The sequence below is a fragment of the Coffea eugenioides genome, chromosome 11 (assembly GCF_003713205.1).
Source record: "Coffea eugenioides isolate CCC68of chromosome 11, Ceug_1.0, whole genome shotgun sequence".
Classification (NCBI taxonomy): Eukaryota; Viridiplantae; Streptophyta; class Magnoliopsida; order Gentianales; family Rubiaceae; genus Coffea; species Coffea eugenioides.
In genome coordinates, this window is record NC_040045.1 from 40,957,266 (window position 1) to 40,977,850 (window position 20,585).

Genomic DNA, 20,585 nt, shown 5'->3' on the forward strand with positions numbered 1-20,585 from the left:
CGGCATGATTATCTTCAAGATTTTGACGTTCGACCCGGGAGGTCGGTGGCCAGGGGACAAGCCGAAATAACGAATCAGCTGAAAGCCTTCAAAGTTTGAGAAGTGATGCTCGACCCATGAGGTCGGCAGGACTGCCTCTAAAACTCTGCCCTTCGACCCAGGAGGTCGGCGCAGATCACAAAACCTCAGGGCTCCCTGCTCGACCCAAGAGGCCGGCTCTGCTTCAGTAGATCAGGTCCGACGTTCGACCCTAGAGGTCTGCGTAGCTTGAAACCTAGATGTTTTGTGTTCAGCCCGGGAGGTCGGCGCATCGCCCCGGTTATTCGGAATTCGACTGCCAAATCAGCCCGATGGTTTGATGGTTTGGTGTCCCTGACAACTTAACCGTTAGCTTAAAGGGTGATGGATGCTCGACCCAAGAGGTCGGCAGGCCGCCTGGGTGGATCTATTTGGTGCTCGACCCAGGAGGTCGGTGTTTCTTTTCGGTTACTAGAGTTCACCGCTAACAAGGGAATTGAAGGACAAGTCAGACAGTTTCATTTAAACTTCATCTCATATATACGTTCAGACCCTATCTATTACAAAGCCTACCGAGCTATACAAGGAAAGGGGAACCTAGCTACGCCTTCTTCTTGTTGGCGACCTGCTTGAGGTGGGAGTTGAAGGTACACCTTAAGCATCCTACCGAGCTATACAAGGAAAGAGGAACCTAGCTACGCCTTCTTCTTGCTGGCGACCTGCTTGAGGTGGGAGTTGAAGGTACACCTTAAGCATCCTACCGAGCTATACAAGGAAAGAGGAACCTAGCTACGCCTTCTTCTTGCTGGCGACCTGCTTAAGGTGGGAGTTGAAGGTACACCTTAAGCATGTTGAGAGGTGGGAGTTGAAGGTACACCTTAAGCATGTTGGGGGGCGTGTGGAGAAGGCTGTTAAAAAGGATATGTGGAGATCATGGACTGCGGGGCATGGTCACATCCTTATAAGATGATGGAAAGGGTTTCTGGAGTGACCGCTGCCCTAAGCCACAGGCTCCTTCCCGGAAGCCCTGCCAGGAGTCTCCTCCTCCTCCAGGGGAAGCTCCGCCAACTCGGTCCCCACATCGCTCCTGCCCACTAGGTCCTTCAGGGCATGCCCTTTGCAGTACCCGTCGAAGAGCCAGTCCAGCTTCCCCTCGGCTACGGGGTTGTAGTCTTTGAAGTCAGCCAAGTTGAAGCCGAGTGGTTGAGGCTCTTCACCTGGTCCAGGGCCCGCGTGGCGCCGATCTGGAAGATGGGCTGGTTGAGATAGGCCACGTCCTCGGCAAATCGTTCGGAGGAGATGAAATCCCGAACTGCCTTCTTGCGCTCCCGGCTGACGGTGCCGGAGAGCTCAATGGCGTGGTCCTCCCTCAGCTTCGCCACGCCCTTCTTCTCCTGGTCCAGCTCGGACCGGGTGGCGGCGAGCTGGACCTGGGCCTCCTCCAACCCCTTCTCGGCCTTGCCCAGTTTGGCCTTAAGGGAGCCTGCCTCCTTAAGGGACTGGGCAAGCTTCTGCTCGGCTTCCCGATTCTTCTTTTGTAATTTCTCCAGATCGGGAGATAGCTCGGAGAAGCGGGTCACCAGGGCGGCGCCGGCGGCATGGGCCTAGGGAGAGGAAAGTAAACGTTAGCACTCCGTCAGAGGGAAGAACAAAATTCCAAGGGGCGTAAGCGGAAAAGGGAGCTTACTTGGGCCTGGGCGGTGCAGTACACGTCCTGGAGCTCGGACGGGCTGGCCAGTTCCATCCACTTTCTGTCACGTAGAAGGACTGATCCCGCAACCCACTCGCGAGTCACCTCGGGGAACTGGACTCGATCATTGAGGGAGAGCTCCCAGGACGAGCAGAAACGACGGGGGTCGTGCATGGTGGGGGCCTGTCCCGGTTTCGCGGGGGCCACGTGGCGGAAATGCCACAAGCTCGGAGGAGCGCTCTCCCGCGCGTGCTCCTCCGTAGAGCCAACCCCCAAGTGGACAGGGCCCCCCGACCTCAGCTGGAGAGGGCGCTGTGCTGAGGCCTGCGTCGGCTTCTTGCCGGGCTGGGAAGGCTTGTCCTCTCGACCCCTCTTCTGTCCCGTTGCCTTCTTTTTGCCGGCGATCTGCTTGGAGGGGGACTGAGACTGGGAGGCCTCCTTCTGGGGGGCCGAGCTCCCCCCAGGTGCCGCAGAAGCCTCGGGGGCCTTCTTCGCCGTCTCCAGCTGCGTGGTGGGGTCGGCCTGCTCGGTTGGTGCGCCCAGTAGCCTTGAGAGCTTCCTCACTGCAGCAAAACACCGCCAGGTCAGTAAAAAAAGGCAGTAACAGAAGGGAAGATGAAGCAACAGATAACAAAGGAACATGTACAGTATTACAGGTATCTGGGTCGGCGGGGGAGAACGCCACTTTCCCAGGGGACCCGGACAACGTCCCCAACAGCCCGGCCGCGGAAATCTGCTCGGTGGAGAACTTGGCTACGTACAGCTTCTCCGCAGAGCCTAGCAGCTGGCCGAAGGCCTCAGGGTCCAGGTCCTCTGGACAGGGGTCGTCCCCGACCCCCCCACCTTCCACGTGTTGGGAGGAAAGTGGGTGGTCTTAACGAAAAAGAAGTCCCCATTCCAATTTTTTACGGAAGAGGGGACCTCGTAGAGAAGATCTTGGGTGCCCTTACCGCCGCGATTGTTGGGGGACCGGCGGGAGAAGTAGTACCACCCAGGGAGAGAAGCTTTGAGGGCATGGGAAGCCAGGAAGAGAGAGAGAGAGTAGGGGATGGAGCAGATCTGACAGTAGATCAGGAATCCGATGATAATCCTGATCGAGTTAGGGTGGACCTGGGTGATCCTGAGCCCCCAGTAGCTCAGGATCTCGGCCAGGGCCGGAGGAATAGGGAGTCGGAGCCCCGCGACCAGGTGCTCTTTGTAAATGGCTACAAAGCCCAGGGGAGGTCGGCAGGCTCGATCGGTAGGTCCGGCGGCTCGCGGCTTGAAGGCCGGAGGGATGGAGAAAGAGGTGGCCAGCTCGGCCACTGCCCCGGGTGAGAGGGTGACCTCCTCCCGGTCGGGGTGACCGTAGTTAAACTCGGAGTCGTCCCCCTGCTCGGAAGCAGGGGTCTTCTCGGAGAAATCCCTGTCCTCCCCAGCTCCCCCCTGGGCTCCGCCAGGGGAGTTATGTGGAGACTTGGGGGAGGGGATGGAGGTGGCTTGCTGCTCGATGAGGGCATCGAGCTCGGCCACCTCCTCTAGGAGTTGGGCAGAAGGAGAATGGGCGGATGGAGAGCTCATGATGTCAATAGGCTCTAACAAGTCAGGAATGGGGAAATTGGGATTGGAAGAAGAAGAAGAAGGATGAGGAGGAGAAGATGAAGATGAAGACGATGAGGATGAGGACGAGGAGGAGATGAAGATTCTGAGGGCTCTACGACGGACCAAAATATGGGATGCGGTGGAAGTGATGCCGGAATGGTCCGACATAAAATGCAGAAGGTGGCCAAAGGAGAAAAGGGAACGTGAAAGAGGAGGGGAGAGAACTTACTGATGATCGAAGTGAAAAAAGGATGGAGAAGTCGCCGGAATCTGGGTGCTGGAAGCCGGAAGCCTTGTTGTTGGAAAATTGGAAATGCACGAAGGAAGGAAAAATGGCAAATCGAGTCTGAGAGAGTTTGGGAGTCCCTATTTATAGGGGGAAGAATGGGGGGAAACGGTTGCCTGAATTTGAACCGCCCCATGTGAACACATTTAAGAGCGGTACGGAGACCGAGGGGACGCGACAACTGAAAGGACGCGGACGCCACTTCCCAATGGCAGCACTGTACCGGAGGTGACCGCGGCAGAGCAGTGTGGCACTGGGCTCCCACGTGCCAAGGGAATAGATTAGGTCTGTCTGGAAGACCTACCTAATCTAGGGGGCTAGTGCAGGGGCCCCGTCCTGGGCCTATACACGTGGTAGCCCAGGAAGGTCTGAGCTGGGCCCAGACCCCCAGGCCCACGGGAACCATCCCACGACTCCCCGCCGTTAGGGCTCCAAGGGGCCCCAGAGAGCAATCCCACCTAGGTCGGGATTGCTCCCCCTCAGTGCGGGATTGAGGCTATTCTGGGCAGGTCCCGAAACGTACGGAGGTCGGGCTCCTAAGCAGGTATAAATAATAATGCACACCGGCTGCGCAAGGTATGCTCACTGCTGGACAATTACTCTCGACCGTTCTACTTCCCGTGAACTTCACTCACCGGAAAACTAACTTGACCGTCGGAGTGCCCTTGGGGACGACCTCAGGGCCCCTGTTAGTTCACTCTCTTGTTTGTTTTTCAGGCTTAGGATGCGCTCTATCCATCACCAAGCCGAGCTCATTAGATCAGCTCGGTCCGGGGGAGCTCCGTGCTTCTTCACCCCAATTTCCTTCCACTCATCTCCCTAAGCTCTTTCCTAATTGGATCAATAGTACTTAATCACTAGCAATAATCATGATTCTTGAATCAATCAACAAAGGGAAGAATTTTTTTTTTTTTTTTACATATAAAATTCACAAACTGATCACTCCCATAATAGGGATACACGCATGCAATGACAAATAGATTGAAACATTACACGATCAAACTAAACCATGATGTCCTCCTTTGTTTATGTACGGACTCCAGACGTCGAATACAGTAAATGCTAATTATACAGCTTACAGCTCCATAGTAATGGCCGTACAAGTATATCAAAGTAGATGTGGATGAAGATATGCAACTTATGCAGAGGCAGATAACGCCAGATAGGGCGGCCATGCAAGAATATAAGACGATGAGCAGCCGCCACTGCTGCTGCTCGGTGCCACAACTGATGTTAGGAGGAGGCAAACGAAACGAGGGTAAGGACGAGCATAACTTTGACTAGCTAGCTGCTCCATTTTTCTCCACAAGAAAGAGGGGTTTTTCTCCGAATGTGATCTGATCAACCGTACAAATTCTTCTTCAGTTTACGGTGCAATAGGGTGAAGTAACTTCATTATATGAATGGCAAGCTCCGCATTATTTCTGGGAAATTAGTACGTAAGAATGAATTTGCACACGCCAGCCACTGGGATTATTCATTTTTTTGCTTCTATAAATAAGATGATGAGGTCAGGCTCGGCCCCAGTGAGTTGCTGGTACTGGTCAACTATCACCGAGGACTAAAAGAAAATCGAGGGTCAAAATTCCTACTATTTCTAAACACAGAGCCTTGCTTCAAATTTCGTATTTGACCCATCTCTATTACCAAATCATGGTGTATATAATTTTTTTTTTTTTGAAGGAATGTTGTCTATAGTTCAAACACGGAGCCTTGTGTTGCTTATAAAATAATAAACACCGAGCATTTGAGATTAAAACTCTTGAGCAATGTTTGGTTCCAAGAAAACAGTGAGGAAAATGAAATGAGGTTGGAAAGAAAATTCTTTGAAAATGCATCCTTTCTTAAGTTTGGCTAACCCCCCCCCCCCCTTCCAAAGAAAATGTTGTAGGTAAATAGTCCTGAAAAAAAACACAATTGATTTTGTTTGGATCGTGGATTCTAAATTGGAAATTAAATTAAGAAAAACATACGAAATATCAAGATTTCCATAAACTAGCTCACACAAGCACATACTTGAACCTAAAAGTGTTTCAATCTTGATCAGTAGACCAAGGTCTCATTAGCAAATATCAAAAATTTGGGAAAATGATTCAAAGAGTCTGACATTTTGTCAAATGAACTTTTTTGTTCTTTACTTTTAAACTATTAATTTTACGTCTTTTATAAATTTAAGTTAGCAAAATTTAGTCCTAACCCAAGTTTTCAATAACTTTTTAATTTAAAATCACTATGTGACTCACATATAGTCATTTTTAATTTATAAAAAAAGTCAGATCTCACATTTTTAATGGCAAAAATGAGTATGATTTGGGTCAGATCTCATATTTTGTGGAACATAAATGAATGTGGATCGAGTCACTTGTTTAATTACAATAAGATCTAGCCTTTTTGAGACTAAAAAAAATCATGTGTGAATCACACAATGGATTTAGGGTAAAAAGTAGTCGAAAACTTAGATTGGAACTAAATTTTGTTAACTTGAATTTATAATTGACTTAAAGTCAATATTTTAAAAGTAAACGATGAAAAATTTTATTTGATGAAATGTGATGAATTTTTTGAACTATTTCCCAAAAATTTTAGCAATATTCTGTCAATCACTGGACAACTCAACTTTGTGCCAACAATCCCAAGCAAACAAAACCTATGTTAACTTGAAAAAGATCATAATAGTATTTGTTCAATCGCAAGACTCCTAAGAAGAATCAGGGAAGGATGACTAATCCGTAATCAGATCAGCTACGTTTATCAAATAATAAAGATTACCGGGAGCGAGTTGGCGTGGGCAGACCTCAAGAGAGACCGGGAGCAGTATAAGTAATGAGTTCTACGGTATTGGTAAGCCTTGTTAATCCGCCAGTATTGGGCTAGACTCGTGCTCTGGATGTAGTCCAATAAATCCGTGAGAAAGCCTAACGTCAGGCCCACTTAAGATTGAAATTCGGTATTCTTATGTCCAAATCCTACTTTGAAAGGTGTAAGCGGCAGATGCTATTGCTATTTGCTACAATGAAGATTTTTCTATCATATATGTTAAAGTGACAAAATCGCCTTTTTCTCAAGCTAATTTGTAATGGTATTGATTTAATTTGAGAAGTATAATTCTGATATTTTGTCAAAAACTATCGTGGCGACAAAAAGTTTGAGTTTCAACAATGATACCAACGGTAATCTAGTTGGGCTTGGTATTCGAATTCATCCATTTCTTTTTCTACTTTGAAAGGTGTAAATTAAACTCTATGTAAGATGGATTCTATAAACGAACTATTGTAATTTGCAAACAAAAATAAGTAAATACTCAATTCCTCTTTAACAATGCGTGATCTTCGAAAAGGGACAAGAACACATTATGAACAAGTTATAGTTCATGATTAACTACTTGTACGACAGACAGCGGTATGATATTCGATTACTATTCATGTGGGTTCTATACATAATAATTATGTTTCTGCTGTGAAATTATACAAGCTATTAATAAAAAGTTTCAAGTGATCCAAAATGTGTTACACGTACAATTGTTTCTACCCTTTTCTTTATATGGATATAAATGAATCTCATCAAACTAAGCACCGTAGTGCTTAATCTTGTTTGATTATTTTAACGCACTTGAAATTATATTTAAATTTGATTTGTTATTTATCAAATCAACTTTAAATGAGCTTTTATAGACTCGAATTTAATTAGCTTGATATTTTAACCTGTAAATTTTAATTTTATGCTAATTGAACGAAACTTATATCGATTTTAAAATTTTATCAAATACAAAATATTGTTCAAGTTTGATTTAATTAGTTGACAAATCAAACCAAACTTAAACAAATTCTTATCTAGCCGATTTTCTCGTGATCCTAAAAATCAAGAACTCGGTGAGTCAACAATCCTTTTGAGTATCATTACATACCACTCTCAAAAGTACTCTTTTAGCAAAAAAAAAAAAAAAAATTGTTATCCCCAAATCCTCAATCATAGCCTTGCACACATCAAACTACTACATACCAAAAAAAAAAAAAAAAAAAAAAAACTACGTGCACGATAAATCAGCCATAATTGAGACAGAGACCCTCATAAAAAAACACTGCCAAAAGGGACCGATGTTCTGCAACTTGCACAAGCCATGTGCATAGCTTGCCCATCCTCAATTAGTCAATTGTCATTTGGATTGCAAAACGATTACTCTGACTCAATTTCTTATCCTCCGGCCTTTGCTTGATGCAGCCCAAAAGTCTTCGACAAATAGACATCCAACACAAACAAAGCCAAACGTGGCTCCCGCTCCATAACTTGCACGCACGTCATTAATGCGGTGCAGTGTAACACCACGGACATACCTGTAGTGGATCATAACTGTTTGATCATTCGAGCACAAAAAGATAAGCATGTGATGGTGATTGTCAAGTGCTGACTGAGTCAGATAGCCACGTCATCCTGTCTGTCTACCTCTACCGGGAAATACAGGTAAATTTTGAGTATGCTTGTTTCCGCTGAAGTGACAGACTCACCGCCGAGCTGCCGGTCAATTTTAAAGAGTTTTGAAAAGTCTGCCCGCGCCCGCCTTCTCCACCGGGGGGCCCAAAGCCGTGGGGTCGAGATTAGCTGTCAGTTGCTGGCGGCGCGAGACTGTGGGAGATCTTTCCTACGAATGACGCCAACTTTTCTGTTGGCGTTATCCAGTTCTGGATCCTTCTATTTTCCCTCCACTCCCGCAAGTTTAATCACGGTAAGTGCAATTGATTACTAGTGATTGACATGTCATTAACGTCAACTCCCCACTTCCAAAGTTATTAATCAATCCGGGTCGAATTCCAAAAAAAAAAAGGATCTGGATAGAGGTCTAAAGAAGGAAATGCATTGAACTTCTATTATAGACCAAATAGTTAATGCCAAGAGTCCATTTGCATTGCATTTTGAGGATTTTTTTTTTTTTTTTTAAAAACACAGGCAATACTTTTTTTAATATGTGATGTATGTGAGATAAAAATGTGAATTAGAAAATATCTCGAAAGAATATTCATACAAAATGAAAAAAAAGTTCCAAAAAATAGCAATTTAAATAAGGCATGATACTTTACTTATAAAAGTCCATTTGAGAGTACGTTACTTTTGCTAAAAAATTAATGTCTAGGTGATAAAAGTGCTTTTGAAGCGTTTCTTGAATTTCATTCCAAAAATTTAGGAATAGAAATTTCAATGTTGAACGCACCTTCATGTACGCTCAAAGTTGATACTTTTAAAATAACTTTTGTGCTTTAAAACAAAAACATAAAATTTTATCATTTTTTATTGTATTATAAACTCAGTAAAAGAAATAAATACAATTAAAAATTTTAAAATGACATATTATCCACATAGACAAAAATTATGATTGAGTGGGCCCCTTCACCTAGATGAATGTTCTCACCTAGACAAAAACGTTTGAATGTTAATAATAAATTCCTCTTTCTCACTTCCTTGGGCAAAAATGGTGGAGAAGGCAGGCAAACCTAATAGCTATCTTGGGAGATGAAATTTGAGTAAAAAAGAAAAGAAGGGAAGAGAAATAGAAAACAAAAGAAACTGACTGATTTGGGAGGAGGCAGAGGGCACCTATAGTTAAAAAAAAAAAATCTTTTATCTAAAACAGGCTGAAAATAAAGGAAAGTTGTAGAAAGCCTAAAAAAAAATTTAAAATTGCTCATTCTATCCTTGAAAAGCTATTGAATGAAAATTTATTGACTTATGTGTCCAAAAATAATCACCTTTCTTTCATAAACTCCAAAACAACATTAAAATCTATTCTCTTCTTTTCTCTCATAACTTAACCTTTCTCTTATTTTCTTTTCTATCCTCAACTTCCAAACTAGCCATAAGAGAGAAGGTTGCCATTAGGGAGTACACCACATTGAAACACCCACATCAAAAGTTCCAAAGAAATTTTTTTTTTTTGAGAGCGAAGCAAAGTCAATGAGAGATACAATAATCATGATGAGGCCCAAAGGAGTAATCACAAATTGAGCTTGAAGTATAATAGAGCAAATCAGAATAATAAGTGGAGTCGAGTTGAAAGAATTGTCTCGCCATGGCCATCGAGTCTGAAACCGTGATTCGAATCTTCATTGTTGGCTGGGCTTTCTGAGTAAGAAGAAAATAATTTTGTAGAAAGAAAGTTGGGAAAATGGGAAAAAAATGGTAGAAGGAAAGCTTGCCATATGAGTTGAAGAACAAAAGAAAAAAAAAATATAGAGATGGTTTTCCTCAATTTCCTCAAAATTAGGAGGAATGTTTATCATATTGAATTTTTCTCTTTCTTAGATTGGCTGTATAAAAGGTTTCCTTTTCTCTTGTTATTGGACTTTGCTTCTTATTTGTTATCTTCATCTTTGCTTCCTCCTTATTCTTCATTTTTCTCTATCCCCAAAAAAGGCACAGGGTTTAACTCAAGTTGTTAATTTGAGTGAGAATCGCATGAGTTGGAACATTTTATTTTTTTAAAAATTTCTTTAATATATTAAATAGCAAAAGAACCAAGATACTTTTATGGCTAATGACACGACTTGCGATGGAGATATAGGTCTGCCAACTGTTTTTAGATATTTTTGTCCTAATAAAACTATCCATTTTGGTGAGCCCATGTAAACGGATAGTTTACTAGTAGAAATTGACAAAATAATTTGGATGGCTCATTTTTTTCCAATTGAGTGACTTTTTGGCAACAAAAAAAGTCGAGTCCTCAAACGATACCATTTTGGATAGTTTAGTGATCATTTTGATCATTCACTCTTTTAATAAACTATCTCAACCCTAACGAGTCACTGTAACCCCAAATAGGTACTATGGGTTGAAGAGAAATCCAGACTGCTTGATAAGGGAGTTTTTGCATTGCTTTTAATAGATAAAATTTTATTAAAAATTTAATTGCAATAATATGTTAAAATACCTAAGTTTTATAAAAATACATCTTATAAAAAAAGAAAAATACACATCTCTTTTCTTTTCCACCACCATCCTCCCTAGCATTTTGTACTTTTACTATTGTAGTGCTGCCTCCTTCTACTATCGCTCCTACCATCGTAGTTGTCCCCTATCACCACACTCCTTCCCACTTCCCCTACCATTCTCTCTCATTTCTTTTTCCTCTTTTCCATTTATTATTCTTCCTTCTCAATTTTCTCCCTGTTTTTCATTGCAACCTGTCTCTTTCCTCTCTTTTCCTCCTCTCCTTACTCTTTCCCTAAGGAGGGATAGGGAAATGGTGATGAGAGTTGGCAAAAAGAGAGAAAAGGCAAGTGATGGAAGAAAATATGGAGAAGGAGCAGAAGGAGAGGGGATTAGATGAGAAGAGGGAAGAGAGGAAGAGAGAAGAATGGAAGAAATAGGAAGGGGGTAATATAATTGGGAGAATAGTAGATCCTGTTCAAGAGGGAAGAGAGGAAGAGAAAAGTCCAAAAGAAAAAAAATAATTAGGAGAAGAGGGGAAGGATGACGAGTGGTGATAGGGAAGAAAGGTGGTGGTGGTTGCATCAAGTTTGAAGGGGGAAGAGAAGAGTGGGCTAGAGCTGACAGATGGTGGCAAGGCGAAGAGAAAATGAGAGGCAATAGCAGCAGCAAGATTGAGAGAAAGGGGTGGGAAAGTGCAAAAGGGAGTAGTTGTTGTTGGTCGGTGTGATGACAAGTGTGTAGTGGGTGATGGAGTTTTTCAAATATTCTCCCAAGGAAATGTTATTTGGACTCGTATTTTTATTAATTTTATTCCCATTGTCATTTTATTAATGACATAGTTTTCATTTATTAGATTATATGATAAACAAATAGTAGGACTGCAAATAACAAAAAAAATGGAGTACAAATAATATTTCCTCCAAATATTTCAAATACACAAAGGCTTTTATAAAAATGTTATAGTAAATTATAGTAAAATTTTAGACAAATCATTTGAAAGATGAACCAAATTATTTGATATTCGAATTGAGCTTAGTTTGGTAAGAGTTCATTTGAATTTGATTTGCCAACTAATTAAGCCAAGTTTGAACAACATTTTATGTTTAATAGTATTCAAACTTGATAAAAAAAAATTCATTCAAGTTCGGTTTAGCAAATAAATAAATTAAACTTGAACAAAATTTCAAATTCGTTATAATAATCAAACAAATTTGAACACCAAAGTATTCGGTTTGATTAAACTTATTTACACCCTAGACAAATTCACAAAAAAGGAACTATCAAACGGACGACTAATTACAACATGTTGACTAAAATAGTAAATGCATTAAGGTTATGGATAACAAAATAGGACAACATTTTCAATGTTTGGATTTTCTTTGTAGGCAGTTTTCAGGTGACAACATCATCTATTGGCCAGCTTTTTCATTCGTTGTTTCTTCTTTTGTTTCCATTGATGGCTTAAACACACCCAATATTTGCTTTTAGGTTTTTACAGGTAAAAAAGGGACCACCCAGAAAGAGAAACAAAAAAGAAAAAATAATGGTGAACGGATGCCTGTTCTGCACCATCGATATAACGTTATCCATAAGTTGTTAGAAAATATTCTACATAAAGAATAAGAAAGTTGATAATGAAGTTGTCAAATAAATGCTTTTGATGAAAATAGATGGCAGTGGTTTCTCTGGTGATTAAATGATATCGTGCAAGAGTAGCTCAAATGGGCAGATTATTTGTGCAAGAGGATGAAAATATTCAATGATTTCAATCCTCTATTTGTGTTTGGCCCCCCAAAAAAAAAAACTCTAGATTTCCTTTCTTATTTTAATTGTGAAGCTATCCAAATATACCGAATAAAATATTTGTCTCTGTCTTTACTATAGTAGAAACACCGGCAAGAATATAATTTATCTAACAATTGGAGTCCATAGGGTTAATAATTGTCTTAAAATGTGTAATTATCAGAGTAAAGTGCTATAAAAACATCTTGCATTATTTTACTTGGAATATGTGATTATATCCAAAGAATGCTTAAAGATGTTGATAAATTGACTCAACATTTTTTTAAGTGCACCTTAGAAAGAAATGCATTATACGGTAACACATTATCAGACTTATCACTCCTTTTACAGCATTGAAATGTTGCATGTTAATTCAATAATTTGGCTCTGTTTGGATTGGTCATTTTTTGAAAAATAAGTTTTTCAATTACAATGCTATAGTAATACACAAACAAAAACAATCTCAAAATACAAAAAAACAACTTCAAAACACAAAAAAAGCAACCTCAAAAATATTAAAAACAATTTCAAAAACACCAAAAATATAAAAAATAACCTTAAAAAACACAAAAAATACTAAAAAATAACCTCATCGATAGTAAAAGTTTTTCAACTACATTGCTACAGTAAAATATTTCAAAAACACCCCAAAAAACAGCTAATCCAAATGAAAAATGTTTTCAATTAAGGTTATTCTTTAATAAGATGAAGTATTAATAAATAACTCACCAAAAAAGATTCCATATTTTAACATGGAATTATTTATTTTAGTATTTAATTCAATGGATGGGCAAATGGATTTGATGTGAAAGAGCCAATTAAAAGAAAATAAAAAGAGAACCAAAAAAAAAGTTTCTATTTCCATTATTTTGTTCCATCAAAAAAAAAATTTAGTTACTAAAGGCGAATTTGCAAAGGAGGAGCGGGTCTCCTCGCCATAGATCCCAAAACCCGCCGAATGCGCGTACTCTTTTCTCCCACTTGACTCGTCCTGGGCTTCGATCTTCCGTACTCTGTCCCCCATTTTATCCATAAATAAACGACACCAATCTTCTTATAATTCTACAACTTCCTAGGATATTTACGGTAATCAAATTATTGTCCTTCGCATTCATTTCCTATATCCTTCACTTATTTTTTCATGAAAAGCCCCTAGAATTGATTGATATTAGTTGAATGATAGTTGATATTAGTAATTGAAGCCCTATAAGTTATATATAACTTCATCTTTCATCCTTCAAAGTCTAATTAAGTAGCAGCTAAGTCAGTCTTCATGAATCATGATTGATCTTCTGATATTTTTCTAAACCAAATATTTATTAAAAGTTTAATCAGTCAGTGAATGAAACCACAACCAAATGAAATGACAGATATACTAGTTCTTATTTTCAATACAATTAAGAATGTCATTCGATTATATGGTAAAATTTTTAAGAAAATATTTACTTGCTAATTAAGGTGATCCAAGTTCTTCACGTAAAATCACATGAATGAGAAAAGATTTCATGTGTATATACTACATAGAATTACAAATCTCAGATGCAAGCTATGTAAACATAGTATTAAATCAATATAACATTGTAAATAGTTGTTAATTTTGTTTAAATTTTAAAGAAAAATGATAACTCATGCAAACTTCATTATCAAAAATTGGTATTTAGAAAATAGAGTTAAAGAACCTTGAAAAAAGTTATCTCTGGTAAAATCAAATTCAAGTGGAATTAAAAAAAAACTTGCCATACCCACAATATAAGATTCTTATATTTTGCATTTAAATTTAAAATTTTTTTAGTCTTTAGGGACTTCCATTGCAAAATCTCCAAAATAAATGTTCAAAGTTTCAACCGAGCAATTTCCCACACCCTTCCTCCATCCATTCCCCTAAAACTCAATCCCAGCCGTCCATCACAGCCCCCAAACCCTACAACCCCACCTATAAATTGCCCTTTTCAAAATCACGCATAAAAGGAATTCTCTAAAAATCAAACAAAGACATTTCCTTTCCTTTCCTTCCCTTGCCCAATTTCCTCATTATCATCCTCCTCCTCTACCTCAACTTCTCAATCAGCAATTCATTCTCAAACAAACCGGTGTCGTGTAGGATTTGTGCATGGAAGCCCACAGAACCGGCAGTCAAACGACGACGTTGGCGGCATCCTCCGTGTACGAGAGATGGGAGGAGGTGTACGTTTCCAGCGATAAGGGGAAGAGAGAAGTGCACTATTTTCTGAAAAGAAGGAACGGCGATGGAGGATTAGATCTGGCGGTGGTGGGAAAAGAGAAAACGCTGAGGCATATGTCGTATCATTACGCTTTTAATGATAGAGAACAACGTTTTTTGCTTCCTAAGCTCCGGTCAAGGCGCGAGGTCATTGATTGGTTAAATTCTGTTGTCAATCCAGGTACTTAAGCTTTGGGTTGTTTTTTTTTTTTGAATTGGTTTGGGATGGGATGTGTGTTACGGTGAATAAAAATTCTCTCTTTACTCTCTTATAGATCTTTGCTTTTTAGGGGAGAAGAGCTAATGAGGATAGTGTTGATATGGGTACTGCAAAGAATTTGAAGGAGAAAAGACATTTTGATATGGTTGAAATTTGGGTTTTCCTTTAGGGGTTTGTTTTTGGTAAAGTGGATTTTTGGATTTTATTGAAATTCCGGAGATTGATAAGGAAAAGCGGATTAACAATTCTGTTGAAATTTTGGTTTTTTAATTGGGATAAATGGGCGCCCTCACGTGATAATTAGGTAGGTTATCCCATTTCTGATAAATTTTTGGTATTGGGCTGTCAGATATCTAATTTTGCGAAGCTGGATGGTCTGAGCACCATTCAGTTAATTAAAAGAATAGAAGATTGTGTGATTAATAAAGGACATGCGGACCTGGTGGATGGAAGTTTTGCTTTAAATAAAAAAAATTCCTAAAGAAGTTTAGAATAAATTCTGTAGAATGTTTGGTAGTCTTTGGAGTGTGGATTAATTTTGTAAGCCCAAAAAAAATTGTTGGGAAAATTTTGGTAAGCCTTCAATTAAAGTTTCTGACCAAGAGTGTGATAGGTATTTTCCTTTCATAGCAATGTTTTCTAGAGTTGCTCTGGGCAAGAGTATATATATATTTTTTGTAATTTCTTGCATAGTTTCGATATCTTCGAGTGTATGTCTGTGTGTTTGGGTTTGTTTTGATCTATGTAGATCTGCAATTTGTTTTGTTTTTAGGGAGCTAGTTTTACCCAAATAGCCCTGTTGATAAATCGTTTCCCCACTCTTTTGTGGTAAAATTCTGTCCCTATCGTCTGCTGTGTGGTTTGAAGACTATGGTTACAAAAGCTTTTATTTGGATAGAGGAAAAAATTTACTGGTCTGCAGAATTTTTAAAGTTATTGAGAATTTTGTTAAATGTTCCCTCAAAGTTTTTGTATTTGACGTATGAATGGTGGCAAGTGGCGGCTTCCTTTATGATTTGAAACTGATTTTTATAGCCTGATCAGATGCTGGTCTGCAATTTGTTGTTTTTTTTTGAGCTAGTTTTGTGCAAATAGCCCTGTTGATAAATCGTTCCCTCACTCTTTTGCGGTAAAATTCTGTCCCCATTGCCTGCTGTGTGGTTTGAAGACTATGAGTTACAAAAGCTTTTATTTGGATGGTGGAGGAAAAAATTTACTGGTCGGCGGAATTTTTAAATTAATTGAGAATTTTGTTAAATGTTCCCTCAAAATTTTTGTATCTGACATATGAACAGTGGCAAGTGGCGCCTTTATGATTTGAAAATGAAAACTGATTTTTATATCCAGATCAGATGTTGGTCTGTTTTTCTTGCATCTTTCCTTTATTTCTTACAAGGAAAAGAGAGTTTTTTTTTTAATTTCATTTAGTATGAGATTGCGTGTTCATGTCTAAATGTTCTGGGCCAGCAGGTGGTAATGTTGTTCAGTAGTGAGGACTGCATTTACATTACAATGCTTCTCAGAACAATTCCATTATTGTCTTTCTAGTTTTGTGACCTTCAGAAAAAATTAAAATTGTTCATGTCTTGTTTTTGCTATATTGTTCAGTGGTAGTTGGCATTTTTAAGTACTAAATGAACCCTTTACTGACTTTTTCCGGACCAGGATGTGGTTTTTCTTTTTAACTTTTCTGTAAATATCATTGGCGCTTCCAGAGTTGTTTTGAGAATGGCTTGATGGTTGTAGCTGGCATTAGCATCTCTTATGGATTGCAAAACAAGTTCACGTCTTTTAGAGATTTATTTTTGTCCTTGCATTCCTTGCACCGGTCAGGGTCAATTATCTCAATATGGTGCTCATGCTTTGGAGGACTGACCATGATTTGGTCTGCAGGGATGCAAAAGCCATATCTAAGAGCTGCTTGAGCAACTTGTGGCTCCCTTGCCCTTATTCTAGGTTGACTTCTAAATTATTTTCTCATGGCCAATATTACTTCTCCACTGTTAAAATGTGTTCTGTGGTGATTTTGTAATAATTTCTTAGTTGGTGATGATATTTATATGCAGAATCACTTTTAGTAATCTCTCTGTCTTCTGTGCTTAGATTTGATGTCTTGCATATTCAGCTTTTGTTTAATTTTATAGTTGCAAATATCAATATGTGCAACTTCATGTACTGTGTGTGTATGCTCCCCACGGTGATATATTAATTTTATTGCTGGTTGTGACGAGTGATCGTACAATGTTATTTTGCTAAGTTTTCAACTGTCTTCATTTTTTATTTCAGAGTTACAACCACATCAGTCAGTTAAATCTGTTGGCACTTACATGGCAAGCAGAGAAGCCAACAATCAGGATTCACATGTGGTAAAGGTTAGATTCATTTTATTACCTTTTTCTCCCATTCTGGTTTTTATTGTTCTATGGATGCACTGGTAAGATGGATTTTGGTGTATTGAATTCTTTTTGAATAGATCTTGTTTGATGTTTAAGTGCAGAATCTGAAGCAGTGCTCTAAAGAGGTTATGTGGTTAGGTTCACCCTGGACATGCAGGAAAAGGCGGAGACATTACCAGTCATTTTGTCGAAATGGAGTTGAAATTGCAGTAAGTCCTTTTCCAGCATTTTGCTTTATGAGTTGATATTTTGCAACTTTTAGTACACAAATTTGACATCTACATCCAAAAAAAGATGAATTTACATTACGCAAATTTGTCCCTTTGTCCTTCTTTCAGGTTCATGATTTTGTCTATGTCTTGGCTGAAGAAGACGAACGACTTGTTGCTCATTTAGATGATATGTATGAAGATACCAAGGGCAACAAGATGGTTGTGGTACGATGGTTTCACAAAATTGATGAGGTTGGTGTTGTTTTGCCTCAATCCTACCGTGACAGGGAGATTTTCTTTTCTCTTTGTCTTCAAGATCTCAGTATTGAATGCATAGACGGACTGGCAACTGTTCTTAGTCCTCAGCATTATGAACAATTTCTGAATGGGGCAAAACATACTCAGTTGGAGCCATTCGTATGCCACAGGCAGTTTGACAATGATGAAATCAAGGCATTTGACGTAACTCAACTTAAAGGTTACTGGAAACAGGATCTATTGAGATACACTTGTCCTGTTGATGATGGTCTAGAGGTGGAAAGAAATCCTAGTGATGCTGCTGCGAATAGACCCAAGAAGAGGCTCCGATGGTCCGAAGAGTGTGACACGAACTTGCAATCTGCCAGCGAAAAAGTCGACGTTAATGCTACTTTACAAAGTTGCAATGGCAGTCTAACCAGCTCTAAAGTTGTAATGGGGTTGTGCCGTCTGAGAGAATTGTCTGCTGCTTCATTTGGTAACATTAAACTGGAGAAAAAAAATTCGCAGCATCTAAGCATTGGTTCTCAAGTTGAAGTGCTCTCTCAAGATAGTGGTATTAGAGGCTGCTGGTTTAGAGCATTCATTGTGAAGAAGCACAAAGAAAAGGTGAAAGTACGGTATCAGGATATCATGGATGCCACTGATGAAGCCCAAAATCTGGAGGTGAAGACACTGATTTTTCGTCATTTTATCTTTTATATTTTTCAACTGACTTGGGAAAATGAAAGTTTCATTTACTTGTATGGTTGCCTTAAATAGCAAATGCAGCTTACTGTTCTGTGACTAGAATTAGGCATTTTGTAGTTATACTTCTGATAAATATTTATACTTGTCTTGTAGGAGTGGATTTTGGCGTCCAGGTTGGCTGCACCTGATGAGTTGGGTGTTCGAATCTGTGGGAGGAGTATTGTCAGACCTGTGCCATGGACCAACAAGGGTAAAGTTTCATGGGTATTTAATGTTGGAACCCTCGTTGATGTGTGGCGGCATGATGGGTGGTGGGAAGGCATAGTTGTTAAGAAAGAATCTGAAGATCGTCTACATGTTTATTTTCCAGGTTTGAAATACTTTTGCTGTTTATATGGATATGCATAGGTGCATGCCATATGTTGCACGCCTATGCTTTTCAGTGTTTGCCTTTATTGTGAATAGACACTGAGCGCTTCTATTTTATATGTATTTTCAGGAGAAAGGCAGGAACTGATCTTTGGTTGTGGTGATTTGAGGCATTCACAGGAATGGTTGGAAGATGGATGGAAGCAGCTAAAGGAAAGGTCAGATCTTGTATCCGTGTTATCTGGACTGGAAATAAAGCAAGATATTGCTAACTGCGGCAATGTTAAACCAGAGAAAGCTGTCTTGTGTTATGATAGAGATCTTGTTGACAATTCTGTGGTGGATATGGGAGACGAGAAGTTGAATGAATTGAAAGTCATGCGAGATCTCTCAAAAGATGATTTGCTCTCACAATTGAGATGGAAATCATCAGGGAGAAGACGACGTAGTAGGAGCCCCGTTCACAAGTTGCAGTTTGGTGTTCATGACAATAATAAGAGAGTTGAGGATTCACATAAGCAAACCTATCGGAAATATTTTGGTCTGCCCTTGAAGGTGGATCCCGACAACTGCAAGTATAGGGGTGATTCTTCTTTTGGTTCTTCAATCGTCTCTCCATTGTCAAACTTGGTTATGACTCGATGACGGTTCTTCTTGGGCTTTCAAGTTCTTACAGGATTGATTGAAGATCTGGACACATTCGTGGAATTGTTTTACATGTATATAGTATCCTGGATTTTGGCTTTTTAGATAAAGGTACCATGACTCAATTTTTTCGTTGATGCGGGAAATGTGTATATGAAGTTGCTGAGGTATCTGACTCAATGACCTTTTGTATGAACAAGTAGCAGTAGCCTGAGGCAGTACAGAATGCGAAGCCACAGGTAACGTTGTTGATGTAGTAGAAAGAATGACCACTTTAGGCTAATTTAATACCTCATAACACTTCAGCAAATTGACGCGCCTTGTTACCAGCTGAGAATACTTCTTGTAATCTCTCTTTATATTCTTGTTACCAGCTAATTAAAAGTTCTTATCGTCTGGTATCAAACGCTTATTTGTTTTGGAATTGCAATTGATAATCTGATTATATTTCCTCTCCGAAGCTGTCGGTTCGCGATTTTGTTAGTGTTTTATTAGTCAAAGGGAGCGTGCCAGCCTGGCACTCACTGACTTGGCGGAAGTCGAAATGAGAGAGTAAACCGAATTCCCATTGCTTCTGGTTAGGGATTGAGTGCAACAACATATGTGTTGCTGAGCTGATGCATGCATTTGGAAGCTCAAACGCTTTTGTTACTACTACCTAGTACGTGTGTGTACGGTCACAAACACAATGAATTGGCTCAAGGGAATGATAAATTAGTTTCAAGTTCGTTTCTCCCAAGCGGGAAGGGAGGTCATTTTCTTCCCTTGTTAGAAAACAGGGTGGGAGATGGAAGAGTATACTGTCGCCCCATTTCTCGTTTCGTCACCCGCGTAAATGTACACGCACACCCATTTATCTTTGGAAATTTTAGTTTTTTTTTTTTTAAAGAAATTTTAAAAATCTGATATGGATAGGGTGCTGGGGGAACTCTTGCTTACTCAGTTCGTTATATGGTGAAATAAAGTACACGGACATTTTTAAGTTATGATTTTCCTTGACATTTTTCCAAATTCATCCACTGTTTGGAATTGGATTTTGCCTGTAAACATGAAGTTGCTACAGTAACTGAAGAGAGGTTATGCTTAAGGGTCTTCAAACCCAAAGAACTTGTAATTTATCAACTCCATTACAACTATAATAAGAAGGATCAAGTGACTCTTTAAATATTTTATGTTAGGTGTACTAAAATAGTTTCCTAATCTTAAAATGGCGTTAATAGTGGAGGCAAGGAATTCCTGAGGGGGACACATTAACGTTTTATGCTTCATTGATCCCCTCCCCCCCCAAAAATAAAGACA

At 39.8% G+C, this 20,585-nt stretch overlaps 1 protein-coding gene across 2 annotated transcripts; it reads left to right on the plus strand.

Annotated features, from left to right (window-relative positions):
• Nucleotides 1–14,265: 14,265 nt before the first annotated feature.
• Nucleotides 14,266–19,740, plus strand: LOC113753249. Of its 2 annotated transcripts, none has more exons than XM_027297349.1 (6): nt 14,266–14,677; nt 17,003–17,088; nt 17,214–17,321; nt 17,451–18,248; nt 18,426–18,642; nt 18,772–19,740. In XM_027297349.1, exons 1-6 carry the CDS (start codon nt 14,386–14,388, stop codon nt 19,284–19,286), a joined length of 2,016 nt encoding a protein of 671 aa, XP_027153150.1. In that variant the 5' UTR covers nt 14,266–14,385; the 3' UTR covers nt 19,287–19,740. The 2 variants fall into 2 exon arrangements, with proteins under 2 accessions (XP_027153150.1, XP_027153151.1); XM_027297350.1 differs by lacking the exon at nt 14,266–14,677 and adding an exon at nt 15,314–16,672.
• Nucleotides 19,741–20,585: the final 845 nt, after the last annotated feature.